The sequence below is a fragment of the Patella vulgata genome, chromosome 4, assembly GCF_932274485.2.
Source record: "Patella vulgata chromosome 4, xgPatVulg1.2, whole genome shotgun sequence".
In the NCBI taxonomy this organism is placed as follows: domain Eukaryota; kingdom Metazoa; phylum Mollusca; class Gastropoda; family Patellidae; genus Patella; species Patella vulgata.
The window spans coordinates 71,944,961-71,963,953 of NC_065882.2; the positions used below are offsets into that span (position 1 = coordinate 71,944,961).

Below are 18,993 nucleotides of genomic sequence, written 5' to 3' on the forward strand. Positions count from 1 at the left end.
ATTTAACTTGCAAGTTACTGTATTGTGATGCCTTGAGATCCTGTGTTCAATTAGTATTGGTCTTGATTTTATACACCATGGCGAAATGAGGAACTTTGGAAAAAATATTCTTCCGAATCGACAAATATGATTAGAATGTCACACACCGTCCATGATAAAACAACACTTTTTACAAAGTGGCGAATTGGTGCGAATTCTGAGAAATTACATAAATAAGAAAGAACAATTTTAGACGACAAAAATATTTTATTTGCATGACAAAGAAAAGTTACATTTATACTTTGTTACATTTTCTTCCTTCATGGTATGTGTCGAGGTAGTTGACTATATTGAACCAAAAGTTCACAATTGTTATTTAACTCCAGAAAATATTCCTCGACTAAAGTGTCTACATGTATCTAAATATATAGAAGAAAAATAAGTAATCAAAAGTAAAAGTTTGAATGAATGATATGAAACTTCCTTGTGATTTGTTGTAGTTTAAGATAAATATTTATGCGTGCACTACAGAAAAGTGGAACCATAAAAATTCCGCTTCTGGAATGGCGTTCAATAATGTGGATTGTCCAAAACGATTATTAGAGAAGGACTAAAAATAGCAAGTTTTGTGTACATCTGTCTCTACCTTCGAGATAGATAAAATTAAAATAAATTAAATGCCATCAAGGAAGGATAGTGTCTGCGATATCACACCGGTGGAAGCGGACGTAAGATATCACTTTTTACCACAAAAGCTAAATTTAAAATTTCAATATATTTATCTGGGACTTTGTCCATCTACTTAATCCTAAGCGTAAAAAAATAATTTAGTCCACATTAAAATGTATTGACCTATACAAACATAGAACGCCATTCGTGAATCATTAAACAAATTCTCTACGTTTTTTTGCAGTGGTTGTCTAGCTAATTATACGTAATACATAACTATATATTAATTCTAACACGATCTATATAATGAAATGACAGGAGTCTTACATATCCACGAATGTTAATCATACAAAATGTCAGCAGATGAAAGGTGCAAATATAAAATGCTTTTAATTAAAGACACAAATATACATTGGTGTTTGTAAAAAGACTACAGCAGAAAATGGCGACATAAGTATGTTATTTATATTGAATAAAACGTGCTACATTCTTTTTTTTAAACTGAATAAATTACCATAATCTTGTCGTGGGTTTTAATAGAACGGAATTGACAAAAGTCTAATCTTAATATAAAATCTGAATTTATGAATATTACATTTTAAAAGAGTTAGTTGTTACATAATAAAACATTTCATTCAAAACGAAACACAACTTAACAACACGTTTTCAATACAAATTCAAACATATTTGGTACCAGTTTTAGGTAGTCAATATCAAGTGATTTAAAATCGAAATCCACAAAATCAAACAAATTAGCACTTATAAAATCAAAATGTAAAATTGGTGTTGATTTTGTTTTAAAATCTTAACACAACAAGCACTATATACTCAACTATAACATATCACAAGAATGTTGATTTAACAAAAGCACTTAAACGTTGAAGATGGCACGTCACCATTAACATGGACAATCAAAATAACGAAACAAGCAAAGTGCATCATTCTTAATAAATAAATCTTAAAATCAATCGTCAGATGGCACAACAATTCTTAGTATTTATCAAACCTATGAAAACAAAATAATAAAGTTTGTTAAATATTCCTTTCCAGATAAGAATTAAAACCAGTTAGTGGGTTAGGGGATTATGGGGTACAGGTCATTGAAAAGTGCAATATGAATTTTACAAAAGAAACACTAGAAAAAAAAAACAGGCGCTAATTATTTTAGCATTATTTTTGTTGACTTAATTCATTTTATGCACCAAAAAAGCCAGTAAGTCCACAATTAAGGAGACAAGTCTTCTGACAGAAAACCAGAACATTATTCTTAATAAAACAAACATTCTTAAATCTATCAATAAATCATTCTTAAATTTTAAAGTATGGAATAAACGAATATAACGTCATATTCCTAGGGCCCAAAGCCTTGATCAATTATCAACAGAATAATTCTCTACATAACATGAAAGTGCTAAAAACAATACAAGTGCTGTGAGGTTTGAAGTATATTTATGTTATTTTAACCATAAAATTATATATGCAGTTCATACTGTCCTGAGAGACTTCATCAAAAGTTCGTTAACAAAACATTATTATTTATAAAAACGATCAATTAGAAATTATGTAGAGATAAAACCAAGTATATTGTCATTAGAACGGTTATAAGTTGGCTGTTGGGTTTTGTATATGAATTCACTCAAATATATATAAAATCTTCTTGTATTTCCTAATGCCCATTTTGTATAAACATTTTTAGAACATAAAATATCATTGACAGCTGCAACATTAGCAGTCTTATAACCCAGTTATCGTTCCATATATTACAATATACGAATACAGTTTTATGTATATCTTTGTGTATGCATTTCTGCAATTGTAGGTGCTCTGAAATTAGTAAACTTCGGCTGATCTCTTCTATTTATCTAGAATATGATCGCGATACCCATATTTAACACACAAAACCTTATAATCACATCTTATCAGACAATTTAATGATGTGATCATCCCGTATTTAATTGTGTACAGTTATAAGAACACTTTAATTGACAGGCCTGTCATTTTATCTGTAATAAAGTTTGACGCTGAGGTAGATAAAGTATATATATATATATAGAGCGCAATATTTACAATAATTAACATTTAATAATAATTGTTAATTCATTAACATTTTTACGCCATCCCTTTATCAAAATACCAAACCCACTTAATATGTTATTTCTGTTTGTTTTTTTTTTTCAAATTCAACAGTTGCTAATAAGTATGACATTTGTCAAGATAATATTTTGTATCATACTCGTAATTAACGTTCTGTTAGTTATCCTGACGCATTTCTTTGAAACTACATTATTTTTTTTTCATTTTCTTAAGTGTTTCATTTTAAACAATCTCAAATAATTGATGGTATAGAACATTCTAAATGCTAACCATTTATTTTTTATGAGCCTGTATTCTCTAATATAAAAGTTAACACGACAGTATAGCTAATCAGTGATATAATAACCAATTAAAATGACGCCAATAAAGGATCTAGATGGTAGAATGGAGCAATTAACTTATATAAGTCTTAGTATGTAAATACATATATATATAGATATATATGTCTCTAAACTACTAAACACAAAGATTGATGACGTAATAGAAGTGTCAACATCGACACCAATGTGAACAATAAAATATGTAAATAAGTTCTCTTTTCTTAAATATTTCTAAAAACCTGAGCGTTTTCTCTTTAGGAATAATAATTATATAATATGTAATGGCAATATAGGTATGTATATGCATCAGTCATTACAAAATTATATATGTACATCCACAGTGTGCTAATATATATATATATATATATAAATATATATATTCCAATGTGAATACCTGATTTGTTGGGAATTATGTTCGAATTTTACCCGTTGAGTTGAAACTGCCTGAGACTATCGTACCTGAATCAACCGGGACAATATACTGCATTGTCCATCTCACAGTTTCCTTCATAAATATGGATTAAATGGGGGTGGTACTTTGTTTTAAAACAGTTTCAGTCTTCTACACAAATATACAAAGCACATTTTATCTTGAATAGGCACACACCCAAAATTCGATATATCGATATTCATTAATTCGTAATGAATCCTCAAGAATCCACACTGTAAAACATCATTAAGTGCTACATGCAATTTGCAATTAGCAGATTATGGAAATTAACAGGAACAAACATAGTCCTTTTTAGAGACGATGGGGATCTGAAAAAGTATGCAAAGTCTATTTCATGTTGCATGTGGGTCCTAATAATAATATTTACGGGTTTCAACTTTTCGCTGTATTTGAAATGACAGTAAATTAAAAAAAAACAATAGCATTGAAATCACGAGCTTTCCGAGTAGTCATCTAGCTGTTTGACCTCAACTCTGACTTCTTCCCCAAGCTCCATTGTAGAAGATGCCGCCATCTTCTCATCCATCTCTCGTTCAGTTAGACCTTGCTCCAGTCTTTTCTTCTCCATTAGTTCTCTCAGCTGCTTCATCTCCTCCTGAAGGCTATCTAATTCATCTTTCAGCTTACCATTCTCTTGTTGCAGATAGTCCGATTTGGCTTCTCGCATGTTGGTTACATATTTTCGGTTTTCGCGACATTTTCTGGCCGCCTCGTTGTTACGACGTCGCCGTTCGATGTACTTTGGATCTATATGCTTCGGATTACCAGATTTGTCTTTTCTACTGGATCGAGTAAAGCCATCCATGGATTGTGGAGGTAGGTCTGAATTTTTCCTGGAGAGAGGTAAAGGGTTGGCTTGTGCTAAGGCGATCTCTGATAACTGAGCAAGACCATTAACATAAGGTCTGGTGGGAAACGGGGCTGATGGATCAAGAGGTGAATAATATTCCTGAGTTGGCAATTTATGTCGAAGTTTTAAGGGTAATGATGATGCGTGTGAACTTTGTGATTCCTTTTTATCTGAAGAACGATCTATGCTTTCAGCAGTGTCTCTGCGAACTGTTAGTTGCAGAGGTTGGTCAGCATATTCATCCGAACCATAGCTGTTACTGTTACTTGGAGATCCTTGCCAACTATCGCTAGAATAGCCTTGGTTTAAGTGATGTTGGCTGTAATAATCCGAAGGTGGTCGAATATCGCTTTCTAAAGCTATGGATAAAGGCGGTGGAGACTTACTGTCATCCCGTTCCTCTTTCACTTTCACGTCTTGATAGCCCGAGGAGAAGCTGTTGGTTCTTGGTGGTGTGTAGTTTGAGCTGTTGGACCCATTAGAATCATGATTATTTCTTAACGTAGTTTCAGAGCCAGACATGTTGAGGTAGTATGGATACTGAGCGCCATTGGGTGGGTATATACCCTGAACTGGAACAGCCATGGCACCTGTAACTGCAAGAAGTGGTGGGGGAGATGAATATGGAACTCCTTTATTGGTCGTATGTGAAGGTTTTGATGGCACCATGGATGATGAGTTTGAATATTGTATATTGGGTGAAGATGAGCTTGGTATAGATGTGGATCCCACTTGCTGTGTGTCATCGTCCGGGTCTTTGAACGGTTGTTCAAGAGGTAGATTAAATTTTCTTTTAATAGCAGACAGCTCATTTCTTAGAAGGCAGTTATCCTTTGAGAGATCATGTATTCTACCTTCTAACACCATATCATGATAACGGCGTTTTTCGCGAGAGCGTCGGGCAGCGTCGTTATTTTTGCGCCGTTTTTCCCAATAATGTTCATCTTTATAAGTATCATTTATAAATTCCCGCTGCTTCCGTGACGGAATACAATGTCTGTTGTCAGTGCTCGGACTAGCACTTTGTAAATTCGGTGTATTAATTGTCTCTTTGGCTTTGTTAGCCTCTGCCAAATGCATACTTAAATATTGTCTGACAGATTGGTCATTCATCCTGGAAACTGTATTGGCATCTAAATTACTTGAATTATTTGAGGTATTCAATCGAGGTAGCTTTAATTGTGGTTCGCCTTCTGATAACATCATAACTCCCAACTCATACAGCTGGCGGGAGCCAAGATAGGAACCAAATCTGAAAAACACAAGACATAAATATAAGCAATTATGATATTTGAATAAATTTGTTTAATTTTATGCCCCACTTATTTTATAAACAGTAATATTCTGAAACATGATTTGCGAATATGGAACCTGGCATTTCCCTAATAGGGGTTTAACGTCCACTCGACACAAACTAAGTCATTTCGGGATTCACATATGGTTTAATTTTATTTCAATAATTCGCTTGCGCGTAGGGGTCTTTAGCAGTGGGAGGAAACCGGAGGACCCGGAGAAAACCCACGAGGTTGGACAGGCGACCCTACTCCTTGTCACGTACAACCGGGGATTCGAAACCACGCCAGTCGGCTCAATGACAGACTTTATGATACAGCGCGCGCACGCTAACCATTCAGCAGCCACCCCACCCCCCCCCCCCCACAAAACCTATAGTACTATAGTAATTCATATTGAAAACTCGATCAAATCGCTTGCAGATCATTAATACTTGACGGAGATCAATCACAATCTAGTTCACGGAGTTTAAAATGTAATCTTTATGGTATACACGCACTTATGTATATTACATAAGGCAACACCTATCGTAAAAAATGAACATAAAACAAAAAGTAACTAAAAAGAAATGTCAAACCCAATCTAGTTCACGGAGTTCAAAGTGTAATCTGTATGGTATACACGCAATTATATTACATAAGGCAACACCTATCGCAAAAAAAAAAGAAAAAAAAAAACAAAAAAAAAAAACAAAAAAAAAAAGAAATGTCAAAAGCAATGTCAAAAACAAAAAGTAACTAAAAAGAAATGTCAAAAGCAAATTTACAACATATTTTGAGTCAACATAAACCATTAAATTGTACATTATATTTTATGACAAAAGCATATGCACCTGTATTCATTAATCATATTTTTTTTTAAAAAAAACCTATGAAAGTGTTATTTGTGAAATATGAAAATCAAGAATGAACCAGTTTATTAACATATGTCAAATGCGTCAAATGCATAAATTTGGCGATAAAAGCTTGTCACTACAACACAACAAATAGCCTACAAACATTGGATAATCGGGTCGTTCATTTCCTAACATAAAGTTGTCACAAAGCATTACTGTTCTTTTAAACTCGCGCTGTCCCTCCAGGGAGAGATATATTTAACGTCCACTCTATACAATCTTTTAATCCAACTCCGTCTCTTCAGTGAGAGAGAACGAGCGAAATGGGGTTTAACGTCCACTCGACACAAACTAGGTCATTTCGAGACTAACACGCGGTTCAACTTTTTTTCAATACTTCGCTTGCGCGTAGAGGTCTTTAGCAGTGGGAGGAAACCGGAGGACCCGGAGAAAACCCACGAGGTTGGATAGGCGACAACTGGGGAATCGAACTCACACCTGTTGGTTCAATGATACAGCACACACGTGCTAACCATTCGGTCATCCAACCCCCCTGTCTCTTCAGGGAGAGAGGGATTTAACGTCCACTCCATATAACCTAGATCGTTAATATTATTTACAATTCAGACTGATCTTATACAGCAACATATAAATAAACCTTGACTAATTGCGTTATAGGTCAAAGTTGTTTGCGATACTAATACTGCATTTGTAACGCTTCGTTTATTTCTTATACATATAATACACATAGTAGATGTATTATTACTGTAACGAAAGATACGCCCACAGCAGCTACGTCATCCTAAAGGTCAACAAGTGTTGTTGCATATTATGTGTTTGGAAGGTAATGGGAGCATTTAAAAGAAAATAAACATCTGATCAAGTCTAAAAACCCATTAAGAAATTATCAAAAAATAATTATAATATGATTGGTTTCTAGCTCTTCAGATGCTAACATTTATAAAACAAAACATGTATTGAAAATCGTTGAAACTCGTTAGGCTTCATAACCTGCCTATAAAAACAAAGGCAGGTCCTGCGCAAAATGTGTCTGTTGAGATTTATAAATATTATTCCAGATCAATATATTTTAATTTATCAAAACGCGAAAATCAGCTTACTCATTTTTCCCTGACCCCCCCCCCCCACCTCCCCTCAGCAGCTAATTTGTCCGGGTGGTCAACAAGGTTGTCGCATATTTATTCCTTTTTATGTCGTGGTTGCATTTAAAAGACAATTTCATACAGATCAAAGAGAGAGGGAGAGAAATGGGGTTTAACGACCACTCGACACAACTAGGTCATTTCGGGACTAACATATGGTTTTATTTTATTTCAATAATTCGCTTGCGCATAGGGGTCTTTAGCAGTGGGAGGAAACCGGAGGACCCGGAGAAAACCCACGAGGTTGGACAGGCGATCATACAGATCAAATTATAATTTTCGTCCTTTGAGGGTTCACAAGATTCTACAAACTTGAACAAGGACCTTAACTCTAGAAGTAATTTACAGAAATTGTTGAAATTCGACAGGCTTCTTCGTTTCACTAATTTAAATGATGCATACAAATTTCAGTGATCGGATGATAACTTTTGTTCAACAAAGTGAAACAAGGGCCATAACTCTTAGACGTAATTAACGGATTGCTGAAGTTTAGTAGGATTCTTTATCTCACTAATTTAAACATGCACCAGTTTTAAAACAATCAGATGATAAATGTAGTATGTAGCGTGTTCCCAAGAACGAACGGACGGGGGGGGACACAACAATATACAACCACATTTCCATGTGGGCTTAAAAGAAACGTCTTCTATTTTGCATTTTGGGCGACTCGAGGCCCCTCTATCTTCATGTCCGTTTCGCTCAACTAACTGTGTATAACTGTACCAACTTTGCTCGCTTGAACAAAGGTACACAATACGACCACGTGGTCTTTCAAAATACACAACATAATATATCGACATTACTTGTTTGAACACGCTAGGTTACATAAGTAGGTTAACATTGTAGTGTTATGTAAAAAAAATCAATAGTTATTCATAAAGTACATTTTATTAAAGTGGAAGTCCCCGATTTATATTATCCGATATTGCAGTACAATTATTTGAGTATCGAAGGATCATTTTTGTCGAAACACAAACTACCCGTCTTTAAGTGATATTTGGTAATATGTCCCGGATTAATTTCAAGGGCTGCGATATCCAGGTCTACATATAGTGATGAGTGGTGGCTGTTTTACTAAGTCACTCGTACAACCACGGCCGGCTGAACCAAATTCGTACGCGGGGAGAGGTGGTGGTGCGGGTCTGTTGGCCTAGCGAAGGAGCCAAAATGGGGCCCTAGGGGGTTGTTTCCGGGACATATTTTTTACACTAATATTTTTAGTAATAAACACATATTTGCAAATTCCAACGGCCCTACACATACTGTGCCAATCTGTTTCACAGAGAATTACGAGTCTCGTATAATATCTCTGTCATAGATGACTGCCTTAACACGTGCTGTCACAGCACGCGGTGTGAATCATTGGCTGAATGGCGCGTGCATTGTTTACATAAGACATGACTGCTTCGGAGAGAATGCTGCATTTTAGTCAATTTAATACCCATTTACACTAAATCGGAAATAATTTTTACCTACAAATACGTCAAACGCCTTTATTTATTTTTCCAATATATACAAAAAATGTTTTAGAATTTAATTTGTCGCAGGAAAAAAGTTAATATTTCTAGCTCATTAAGCCGCATCAATGTCATCCTTATCAGTGATTGTCGCGGCCAAGCAAATATTCACTGCGGATCAGTGTGATACTGTGCCGTTCGAACGTCTATATCAATCATGTTCTTCAAAGAAACAGTTAGCTTAGACGTTTAATATTAGCCTTGTAAAGTATTGAGATACTGCGGTTTTTATAAATTCCTGACAATCTATCGTCGTCGAAAAATGGCTCTCATCTCGAAACCCTAGTTGATCGGATGTCTTCCACTTTGAAACAAAAACATACAAATTATTTCTAGAAAAAAAATCTGAATATATTGGAGCAAAGTTAATTTTGAAGAAGCTTTCTATAAAACAAATATTTTACGTTAGACGCTAAAACACTAAAAGCCCGGATGTCCATAACCGAATGATGACCTTTGTCTATGTAATTTACCTTATACAAAAGACGTGACAACGAAGCGGAGCATTTAGAAAACCAGCCTTACAGATCATCGAACAACCGGTGGTCTGGTTGTCACTGATTATATGTACATGTCTTACACGTAGCCTTGGTCAATTTACAATACAAAACATACAATAGAATAATATAAACTTTTATAGATTTCTGTAATAATGACCCGGCATTGCTAATGGACTCTCGTGGCCAGGCGTTTACAGGCCTCAATAATCATAAGAAAAGCCGCAAAGTCCACAACTCATAAACACAAATCACAGCTTCGTTAAAACCCAATATGTCCTTCGAACTCTAAAATCCTTAAAGAACAAAACCTATGACTAGTCAATGCCAAGAATATATTTGATCGAATATGTATAAAGCTAAAGGCTTTTACAATGACAACTGTCTTTGGGATAACAATAGGAGCGAATACTAATGTGACTCGATAAATAAGAAGAAAAAAACCCTGTTTAATCATAATAACATGTTTTAAAGAAAATAGCTTCCTGGAAATGTATTATTTATCGACCAAAATATTACAGATATTTTCCTTAGCTTATTAACAAGGATCCCGATGGTCTGGCTATTTTAATTCATTATCGCCAAACAAGCAAAACCAAGAGCTTAGACCTTAAGATTAAACTCCATAAAGGTGGTTCTTTATTATGTTTTTTAAATTCATATCATGCGCAGTAGCTGAGAAATATCTTGAAATCAATAAGGTTGTTTTTCATCTTAACCTGCTTCCTCCTATCCAGGTTAAAAATAGAAGAGGTTTATTGCGCAGTACACTTATCATTTAAGTTTTTTATAGTCTATGTTCAAGGAAATTTCAGTTTAAGGATATGCCGGTAATGACATTCATCTGGCACTATTAAATCCCCTTTTAAAATAAACAGGCTTGGCTGTTATATTGCATCATGTTTGTATTGCCATTGGTAAGGCAATGTAAATATTATTGCCTTCCAGAGCTGTTCCATAAATAGCTTCATGCAGAATCAAACCTGGTCGTATCACCTTTAAGCGACGATCTGGGATAAATAAATGAATATTGTTTTGTAATAATATATCATTATATACAAACGCCACACCTGTTTACTAAACAAAAGAAATACATTAATACATTTTTATTTCTTTTTATTCAGTCATCTGTAAAAAAAAACCAAAACAATTCAGTCATCACTAAACAAATTAACTATCAGTTATTCATTTTATCCGGTTTTAAATGAAATGCATAATGGTCGAATTGCCGAGAGATTGTGACTCGCACATCCTGGAAAAGAGTATGGAGTATATTATACAAATTAATGGGTTTTTAATACTTTTTCATTCCACTCTAATTAATAGTCTTACCTTCCCAAACGGCTCATGCCACGTGTTTATTTCAGGATATTCAAATAGTAGTTATAATAATTTCTATCTATACGCTTGTGTAGAATTTGAATATAGCTTTGCGGTTATTTACAAACTCACACTTCTATCATCCCCCGTAATGCAACAAACAAGAATGCAAGGAAATCAGTATCTGATATGTCTAAACATTCAAAGGAAATACATTAAAGCTTAACTTTCTTAAATAAGAGGTCGGGTTGTGAATTATTATTTATTGCAGTTTGACTTTGTAGAGAGTATTGAATGATTTTTCCTTCTATGTTCTAAAGTAGACCGGGGCTCTTTAAAGGTGTAGGCATGTGTTAACACAGGTTGTAACGGTATAACCCGCTGTGTCAATTTGATTGATATGTTTTTTAGACCCGCTTGTTTACTCTATTCTTATGACTGAAATGCTGTCACTTGGCAACATGTGGCATGGCAGAATTTAACGAATAGACATTTCATAATAGTACAATACATATTGTTAATACTTATCGATAATAATAATACAGCGCCCTTTTTATACACGCGTGTTAGAATTCAATGTATAAAATTTAGTCACACACCAGAATTTCATTCAAAAAATAAAACTTGATAAAAAATATGGAACAAAATATATATATTCCCAATTGGTCATAAGGATGGTCACACTCGGCTGATAACATTAGCAAACAAAACGCTCACAAGGCTTTTCAAATTATCAAGGGCCATTACTCTGCAAATACTTACAGTCTCGTGTTTATAAACACTGAGTATATTTTCAGCGTAAGTAGTGCCCACAAGGATGACAACAGTATGCGATTGTATTTAAATGTGGGCGCATGAAAGGAATAAGTTGATTTAATTCTTTCAAATGATATAGTATCACAATACAATATAAATAAAATGAAATATATAGTTTAGGTAAATTTCAAGTTTATTCGAACGTTTATATAATTTTTGTACTTGTATCCCAACGTACTAAGAAGCACAAGCACATGCGAAATGTGATCCATGAGTACTTCGCCACCTGTCCGGACAGTGACCCAAGACCTACGAACATACTTGCAACATATCGTTGCAAATCAGTCAATAACTAAATCTCGTGAAGTAATTACAATAGGCAGAAGGAAACCCATCATACAAAATATTTTTCAAACACTTCACTGTAAAAATGAAAATTTAAAAAAATAAAATGAAAAGATTTAAAGGGCGTATGGCCCTTTTCTCTGGAACCTTAAGACACACGAAAAATGGTTCTAAAAACACACATTTTAATATTAATGTAATATGAATGTATATGAAGTGATTTATATTCGATTTTTAAATTTTTATTGTAATTTATAATGAATTATGTCAGGTGAAATATTTAAACCGTCCAAATTGAACAGCAGTCGTTTCCGCCAGCTTAGTCCAGTTTGTTTTAATTAAATTATTACTTAGTCGTTTTTGAATGATCCATTACTAATTATTTCCATATTTCCTTGTAAAATATGGTTTTCATTGTTTGTTACACATGGCATGCGAAACCATAGAGTACACGACTTGTGTACTGATTTTAAAATGTTCGTTGTGGCTTGATTGAAATGGACAAATATTGATTTCTAATAGTGTTTTAATTTCGAATATTATGGAATATTCAAGCACCTCACTTCATTTAGTGTTTAATCTATCTTTTCTTTTATTAAAGTAATATTATTATTAATATAGTAGTGGTATCGATATCTAATGGATTGTATCCATATGACTGGCATTAAGATATACTTAGTTTCCTTGGCCCTGACTTTGTAAGTATTTTGCAACAAAATAAGCTGAAATATCCTTTAAATTACATTAAACCAAGTACAATAATTATTCCGTTACACAAAACGTGTTATTGGGTATGACGGCAGATGTCGCTTTTTAAGTAGGGTAAGGAACGGCACATATGGCTCAATGAACAAACACAAGTAAAGAAGGTGTGTTAAAGAATTACGATCAATTGCGATAGTTATTACCACGTTCATTACACTACACGGTGGCGTCACATCCTGGCTAAGAAATCGGTCAAATTATATTTGCTACGTAACGTAAGTCGGGTACCAAGGTGTGTGGTAATACCGACATTGGCATTCGCTTGATAAGTAAACTGTTAAAGGCACGGTCATAAGTTTCCTAAACGACTGAAATATATCTTTATAATAGGGTTTTAATTTACATTGCAATATACATGTGGGTAGTTTTGCGTTGTTGTCTTTTAACGGCCGATCTAAACCACAAGATTCAGTTCGATATTGCTCGTGGTTCAAGAAGATTCTTCAACCTGGAGGAACACCGGTTTGGGCTGTATGGTCCATTTCAATAGTTGCGCGTTAAATAGACGTCAAGACCGCTGTCACAATCTGATTAAAATACAGATCTATATTAAGTTTCGTTTTTAAATGAAGATCTGTTCGGTTGTAGTGAAAGGTCGCACCAGGGTCATACGGGTGGCATTTGATTTTACAATTAGCGTTGATGATGTTTCTAGTGGGATACCAACGGTTCCGTGAACCCCTCGCCGCAACAAAACGTTTCATTGCCTAGTCCACATCAACCAGAACGCGGGTTATATAACAACTCTTCCAGATCCTAGTGTAGTCAAGACAAGTAAAAATAAATTTTGAACTATAAAAACGAACGAAATAGGATCTGTGTTTTAATTAGATTGCCACAACCATGATCAAAATTCGCGTACGGCCATAAAACACACAAACAAATTATGTTAGTCTACAAATGGCCGAGTTATGTTTACAACATATTAAACACCGCGCTTCTAAACTGTTCTCAGAGTACAATGACCGAGAATATAATATAAGCCTAATATATTATTTGATAAGTTAATCAAACCACGCGAACCTCTTTAAACACCAAAGAAACGCGATATCAACAACTTGTTTACGTATTCAAGAATGTTTAATACGTAATATGACCAAACGGGATGGTTTTTGTGTGTATTTGAAATATTCAAAAACCACGTGCCATGACAAGCTTAACATGTATTGTACTTTTTCCAACTGTTAAAAATTTCACGCTGTACTGATTGATTTGACCCTTTAAAAATACATTATGTAAGATTTAGATAAAGAATTGCCCGTTCTTGCTATAATTGTTCAAAAATGGATGATGCAAAATGAATATATTGAACATTTTGTTCAAATTACTTTATTCTGAGCCAAGTAATCACTGTTTGGAGTTTTGACAAGATGTGCACATATTGTGTATTATCGTAACCACGGTACTGGTATATTCGAGGCTTCGCTTCGTTTCCCCATATTTAAATTAAATGATTAAACGTTATCGTGAGTTGATTATGGTCTTGCTATGTTAATTAATAACTTAAGGCCTAAAGAAAGATCTGCAATAGGCAAATTTAGCTTCTGAATAATGTATTTTTAATCAGTGTTAAAAGATAAGTAAAGCTAAAGTCTGTACACGTCATTTGACCGAGGAATCCTTTGCTAACTACAATATTTTGGAAATTCAGTTCAACAATGATTTAATTCGTTTCAGTATTTACAAAGATATGATGAATTGAAAATTTGTCAACATTCGGCATTACAAATTGCCGTTATGTATACATTAACATCAACCCTCATCTTAGATTTGATTGAACAAATCATCACTTATGAAGGCTAAATGATTCAGGAATTAGTAATAAGAGAATTTGTACACGCTCGCTTTGTTCCTAATAACTTTAAACTGTCTGAGCAAACGTTGCTCACTGAACGGAGAAACATGTGAAATCAATTCAATCGGGTTTTAAGTCAGGTGAATCGAGCAGAAACTATGTATTGAATGCAGAAGATTCAGATCTTTTAGTTGAAGTATTGATGACATTTCTCTAAAAGTACCGTACTAAAAGATATTTTTGGTGTTTATAAGCAAATTAAGTTAAAATAACATTGATTATGAATATCGGCAAATCGAAAATTGGCAATTGAAACGTGTCGAAAAGTATGTTCGAACAATTAACGTAAAAGAAAATTACTCTAAAGCGTATCGTTATCAAATTTGTATCTGCCTACAAAACAAAAGTCGAAATTTGTAGATAATCATAGAAATTTTAAATAAATAAAAACTACAATACTAAGCATAGTTAAGCATAACAAATAGTATGAATAGTTTTCAGCATATAGTGCAACGCATGTGAGTAGTATAAAGAGTTGCCCGCCTTTAGGTTCAGCATATCGATTTGATTAAATGGTTGTTACTGTTAATTTTCTTTTTTCGACAACTATCAGTTTTATGTGCAACAAACGGTGCAAAGATAAGTAGCCAACAATTTTTTGTAGGTAATGGGGGCATTTACAAGAAAATTTCATACAGATCAGGTTATAATTTTCGTCCTTTGAGGGTTCACACGGTGCTACAAACTGAAACAATGGCCTTAACTCGGGAAATAATGTACAAAAATTGTTGAAATTCGACATTCTTTTTCGTTTTACTAATTTAAATAATGCATATCCATTTCATACAGATATGATGATGAGTTTTGTCGTTCGAGCGTTCACAAGGTTCAACAAGTAAAACAAGGGTCATTACTTTGGAAGTAATTAACAAAAATTGTTGAAATTTGACAGGTTGTTTTCGCTTTACTAATTTAAACAATGCATATACATTTCATACAGATATGATGATGACTGTTGTTGTTCAAGCTTTCACAAGGTTCAACCAAGAAAAACAAGGGCCATAACTCTAGAAGTAATTGACGGAAATGGCTTAAATTGAAAAGGCTTCTTCGTGTCACCAATTTAAATGATGCATATAAATTTCATACCGATCGGATGATCACTAGTGTTGTTCGAGCGTTCAAGGGGTTCAACAAACTGAAACAATGGGAATAACTCTAGATGAAATAATGGAAATTGCTGAAATTTAATAAGATTCTTCGTTTCACTAATTTAAATGATGCATATACATTCCATACAGATTGGATGATAAGTGTCGTTGTTAGAGCGTTCACAAGGTGCAACAAACTGAAACAAGGACCATAAACCCAGAAGAAATTGACGGTATTTGCTGATATTCAATAGGATTCTTCATCTCACTTATGCAAACTACATCTATTGATTTCAAAACAATTAGATGATAAAAGTAGTCTGTAGAGTGTTCACAAGACGAACGGACGGGGGCGACGGCGCTATCCGACTACATAATTGGAAATAATGCTTAATGGTTGTTGTCCATAGCGGGGGAACTTCTTGCCGATGTGTTTCCTTAAACATGTCATATCGGGAAAAACTATTCCACACATCCGTGACGGTAACACCTTCCCTTTCTTGGCTCATATGCAAACAAAACAATCTCTACTTCAATGTATTTTGTGTACATTTTATATCAAGGATACAATTATCGACGTACTTTCTGACATGTAAGACAAGGTGGCACGATTGCATCAGAATTAAGTTTTTTGTGATTTTTTTCTGGGTTCAGATAGTTATATAATAGGCGGAAAAACCCGTTTGGTATTTCGAATACGCCTGTCCCTTATCTGAGTATAATGATGTTGTTTTATGACAAGTCGATATCATCGATTCATTCAATATGCATGCCCACAATGCTAGAATAAAAACAAAATAATCTTAACAAAGATGATTACCTGTACCATTGCGGTGTAATAAAACTATAAAACAGTCACGTTGTAGGTACACGATGTATAGTTTAAAAATCCACCTAAACCGACGTTTTACACTAATTCTATATTATTCTAAAAGAAACATTTAATTTTGAAAATTGATATCATTAACCATATTCGGTAACATTAATATTACAATCAGACATTATACCTTCGTTACAAGTTACCAACAATATAAACATAACATAACATTCCATTTAGTTTTAAATTACTTTTTTTTTCACAATATGTAATTGTAGGATAGCTATTATATAGATCTATACTATTATTACTTATAACTAAGCGACATGTTTACATATTTTAACATTTTATTCAAAGAGATCGGCTGATAACAAAAATCCTCTAACGTGTAAAATAAATCCATATTAACTTTTTCGACAAGAGATTATATTAACAAACTTATATAAGTAAGCTTTATAATTAATGACTATTGATCGCGTAAATATGATGCCATGCGTTATATCATATTAACACTGATACATTTAGTTAAAATCAGTCCATTATATATGTAATAAGTAAGAAAAAACACAATATCGTATATTAAAAGTAACCTCTGCTTTTTTATCACTGACGTCCAGGTTGAGTATCAAATATCAAAAACATATTCCCCCCGTTTCCCCTTGACCGGCGGTCAGCTATTTTGGTCTACATCAAATACTTACTTAGCCTTCACCATAACCAGATCTCCCACAGCTCGCTCGAGCTTGTAAAAAACAAGTATATAAAACAGGTCAAAAAGGCAGTGGGCAGTTGTCCGGAGCCGCTGAGCTGACCTTAACAAAGACCAATAATCTATGTATGATTTAATAATACGCACGTCTAAAACTGTATATCAACCTATTCCAGGCTCATCGATATCAAATGAACTATGGTCTCGAGTATTACACAGATATTCCCAATGTTACGTAACATTTCCAAAGATAAAAAAATAGTTTTAGCGGCCGTGAACTTGCCATTAACCCGATCAGCAAACAACCAGAAAATAGAAATCCTCACTAGAAAAAAGAGTAAAGCCTCCGGACCTTCCACATATAATCTACTACAAACAGAATTCAATGCATTATTACTATTTACGTATTTCCTTACCGTAATTGTTGCGCAATATGCTGTGTATCCCAATCCAACATGATGAATTATGTGATTGCATAAGCTAACGCATTCACAATTGCGTAAGAAATTCCGTCAAAACGATCATTGGTAAACAATTTGAAAAATAGAAGTCCATTCATGCATCGACAACCAATGGCACTTTAATAATTTACAAGAGTTACAACTTCCACAACCAAATTAGCAGCTAACCCTAAATGAACCTGCTTTGCTGACCAACGTATATAAACTGAGTTCGTATGCTTGGGCGTGCAACCAAAAGAGCAAGCCTGTGACCTCGATTCAACTTGCGAACTAAAAATAGGACATCACATTATATGGTATTCATGCAATCACGCGAAGTAAACAACGTTAAAAAACACATTCTGCGTACAAATACATGTAATACCTATTCCCAAAATGAATGTTAGTCATAGCCTCTGATGTTATATTATGGTTTAATATACGTAATAATATAAAACATATAATTTGTTCAGTCGAACACAAAACACAAAGACAAGGTGGTGTGGGCCTACTTGCCGCACGGTCACTTAACCTACCGTTTTGTTCCGTGTATGTCTTGATGTAGTTGGTCGGTTCCTTCATCAGTCTCTTCGACCCGAAAGACATCATCCTCTTACATCATCATGTGGGTTTTAGGGGCACGAGAATCGGGTCATCACGAAAATACGGGGTTATGTAACATGTCCACACACATATTCTGGAAATACGCCTGGTCACGTGGTACGGTGAACTTGAATGACCTGAATAGCAGATAGCTCAATGGCGAATTTCTACACAGCGCGGACTCGAGGCCAATCGAAGCTTGGGAATACATTGATCGTTTACTGTACCTGCTTACTTGTGAGAGAAGTGATGTATTTTCTAGCTGGCGAAAGCAATCAAGGCCGTTCATATATATACATATATACATGTGTATATAACATGGCGGGTATGACGAGAATCATGATGCGATCATTATATTAATATTCTAGGTCATCATTATTAATGGGCTGAATAAAGCCGCTATTGTTAATGATAATATCCCCAACACAACATTATGCACTTTACCAATCCATTCGTCCAAATATGTACATTTTAGTTGCTTTAAACAGTATATTTATATTTAACATACAATTACACACAATATACATATTAAAATATATAGATTTTGAAAAAAGCTAAAGCTTATATTAATCCGTCTACAGTTTAGTTGTATTGTTTCTATTATTAAAGTTTAAACGTAGACTT

At 34.2% G+C, this 18,993-nt stretch overlaps 1 protein-coding gene across 4 annotated transcripts; it reads right to left on the reverse strand.

The window, feature by feature from the left end:
- Positions 1-226: 226 nt before the first annotated feature.
- LOC126817864 (transcription factor atf-2) lies at positions 227-18,502 on the reverse strand. Of its 4 annotated transcripts, none has more exons than XM_050545035.2 (2): positions 18,303-18,502; positions 227-5,615 (listed from the first exon to the last, which is right to left on the reverse strand). In XM_050545035.2, the coding sequence occupies exon 2, from the start codon at positions 5,567-5,569 to the stop codon at positions 3,944-3,946; it is 1,626 nt and encodes a 541-aa protein (XP_050400992.2). In that variant the 5' UTR covers positions 5,570-5,615; positions 18,303-18,502; the 3' UTR covers positions 227-3,943. The 4 variants fall into 4 exon arrangements, with proteins under 4 accessions (XP_050400992.2, XP_050400989.2, XP_050400991.2 ...); XM_050545032.2 differs by lacking the exon at positions 18,303-18,502 and adding an exon at positions 17,743-18,087; XM_050545034.2 differs by lacking the exon at positions 18,303-18,502 and adding an exon at positions 17,319-17,669.
- Positions 18,503-18,993: the final 491 nt, after the last annotated feature.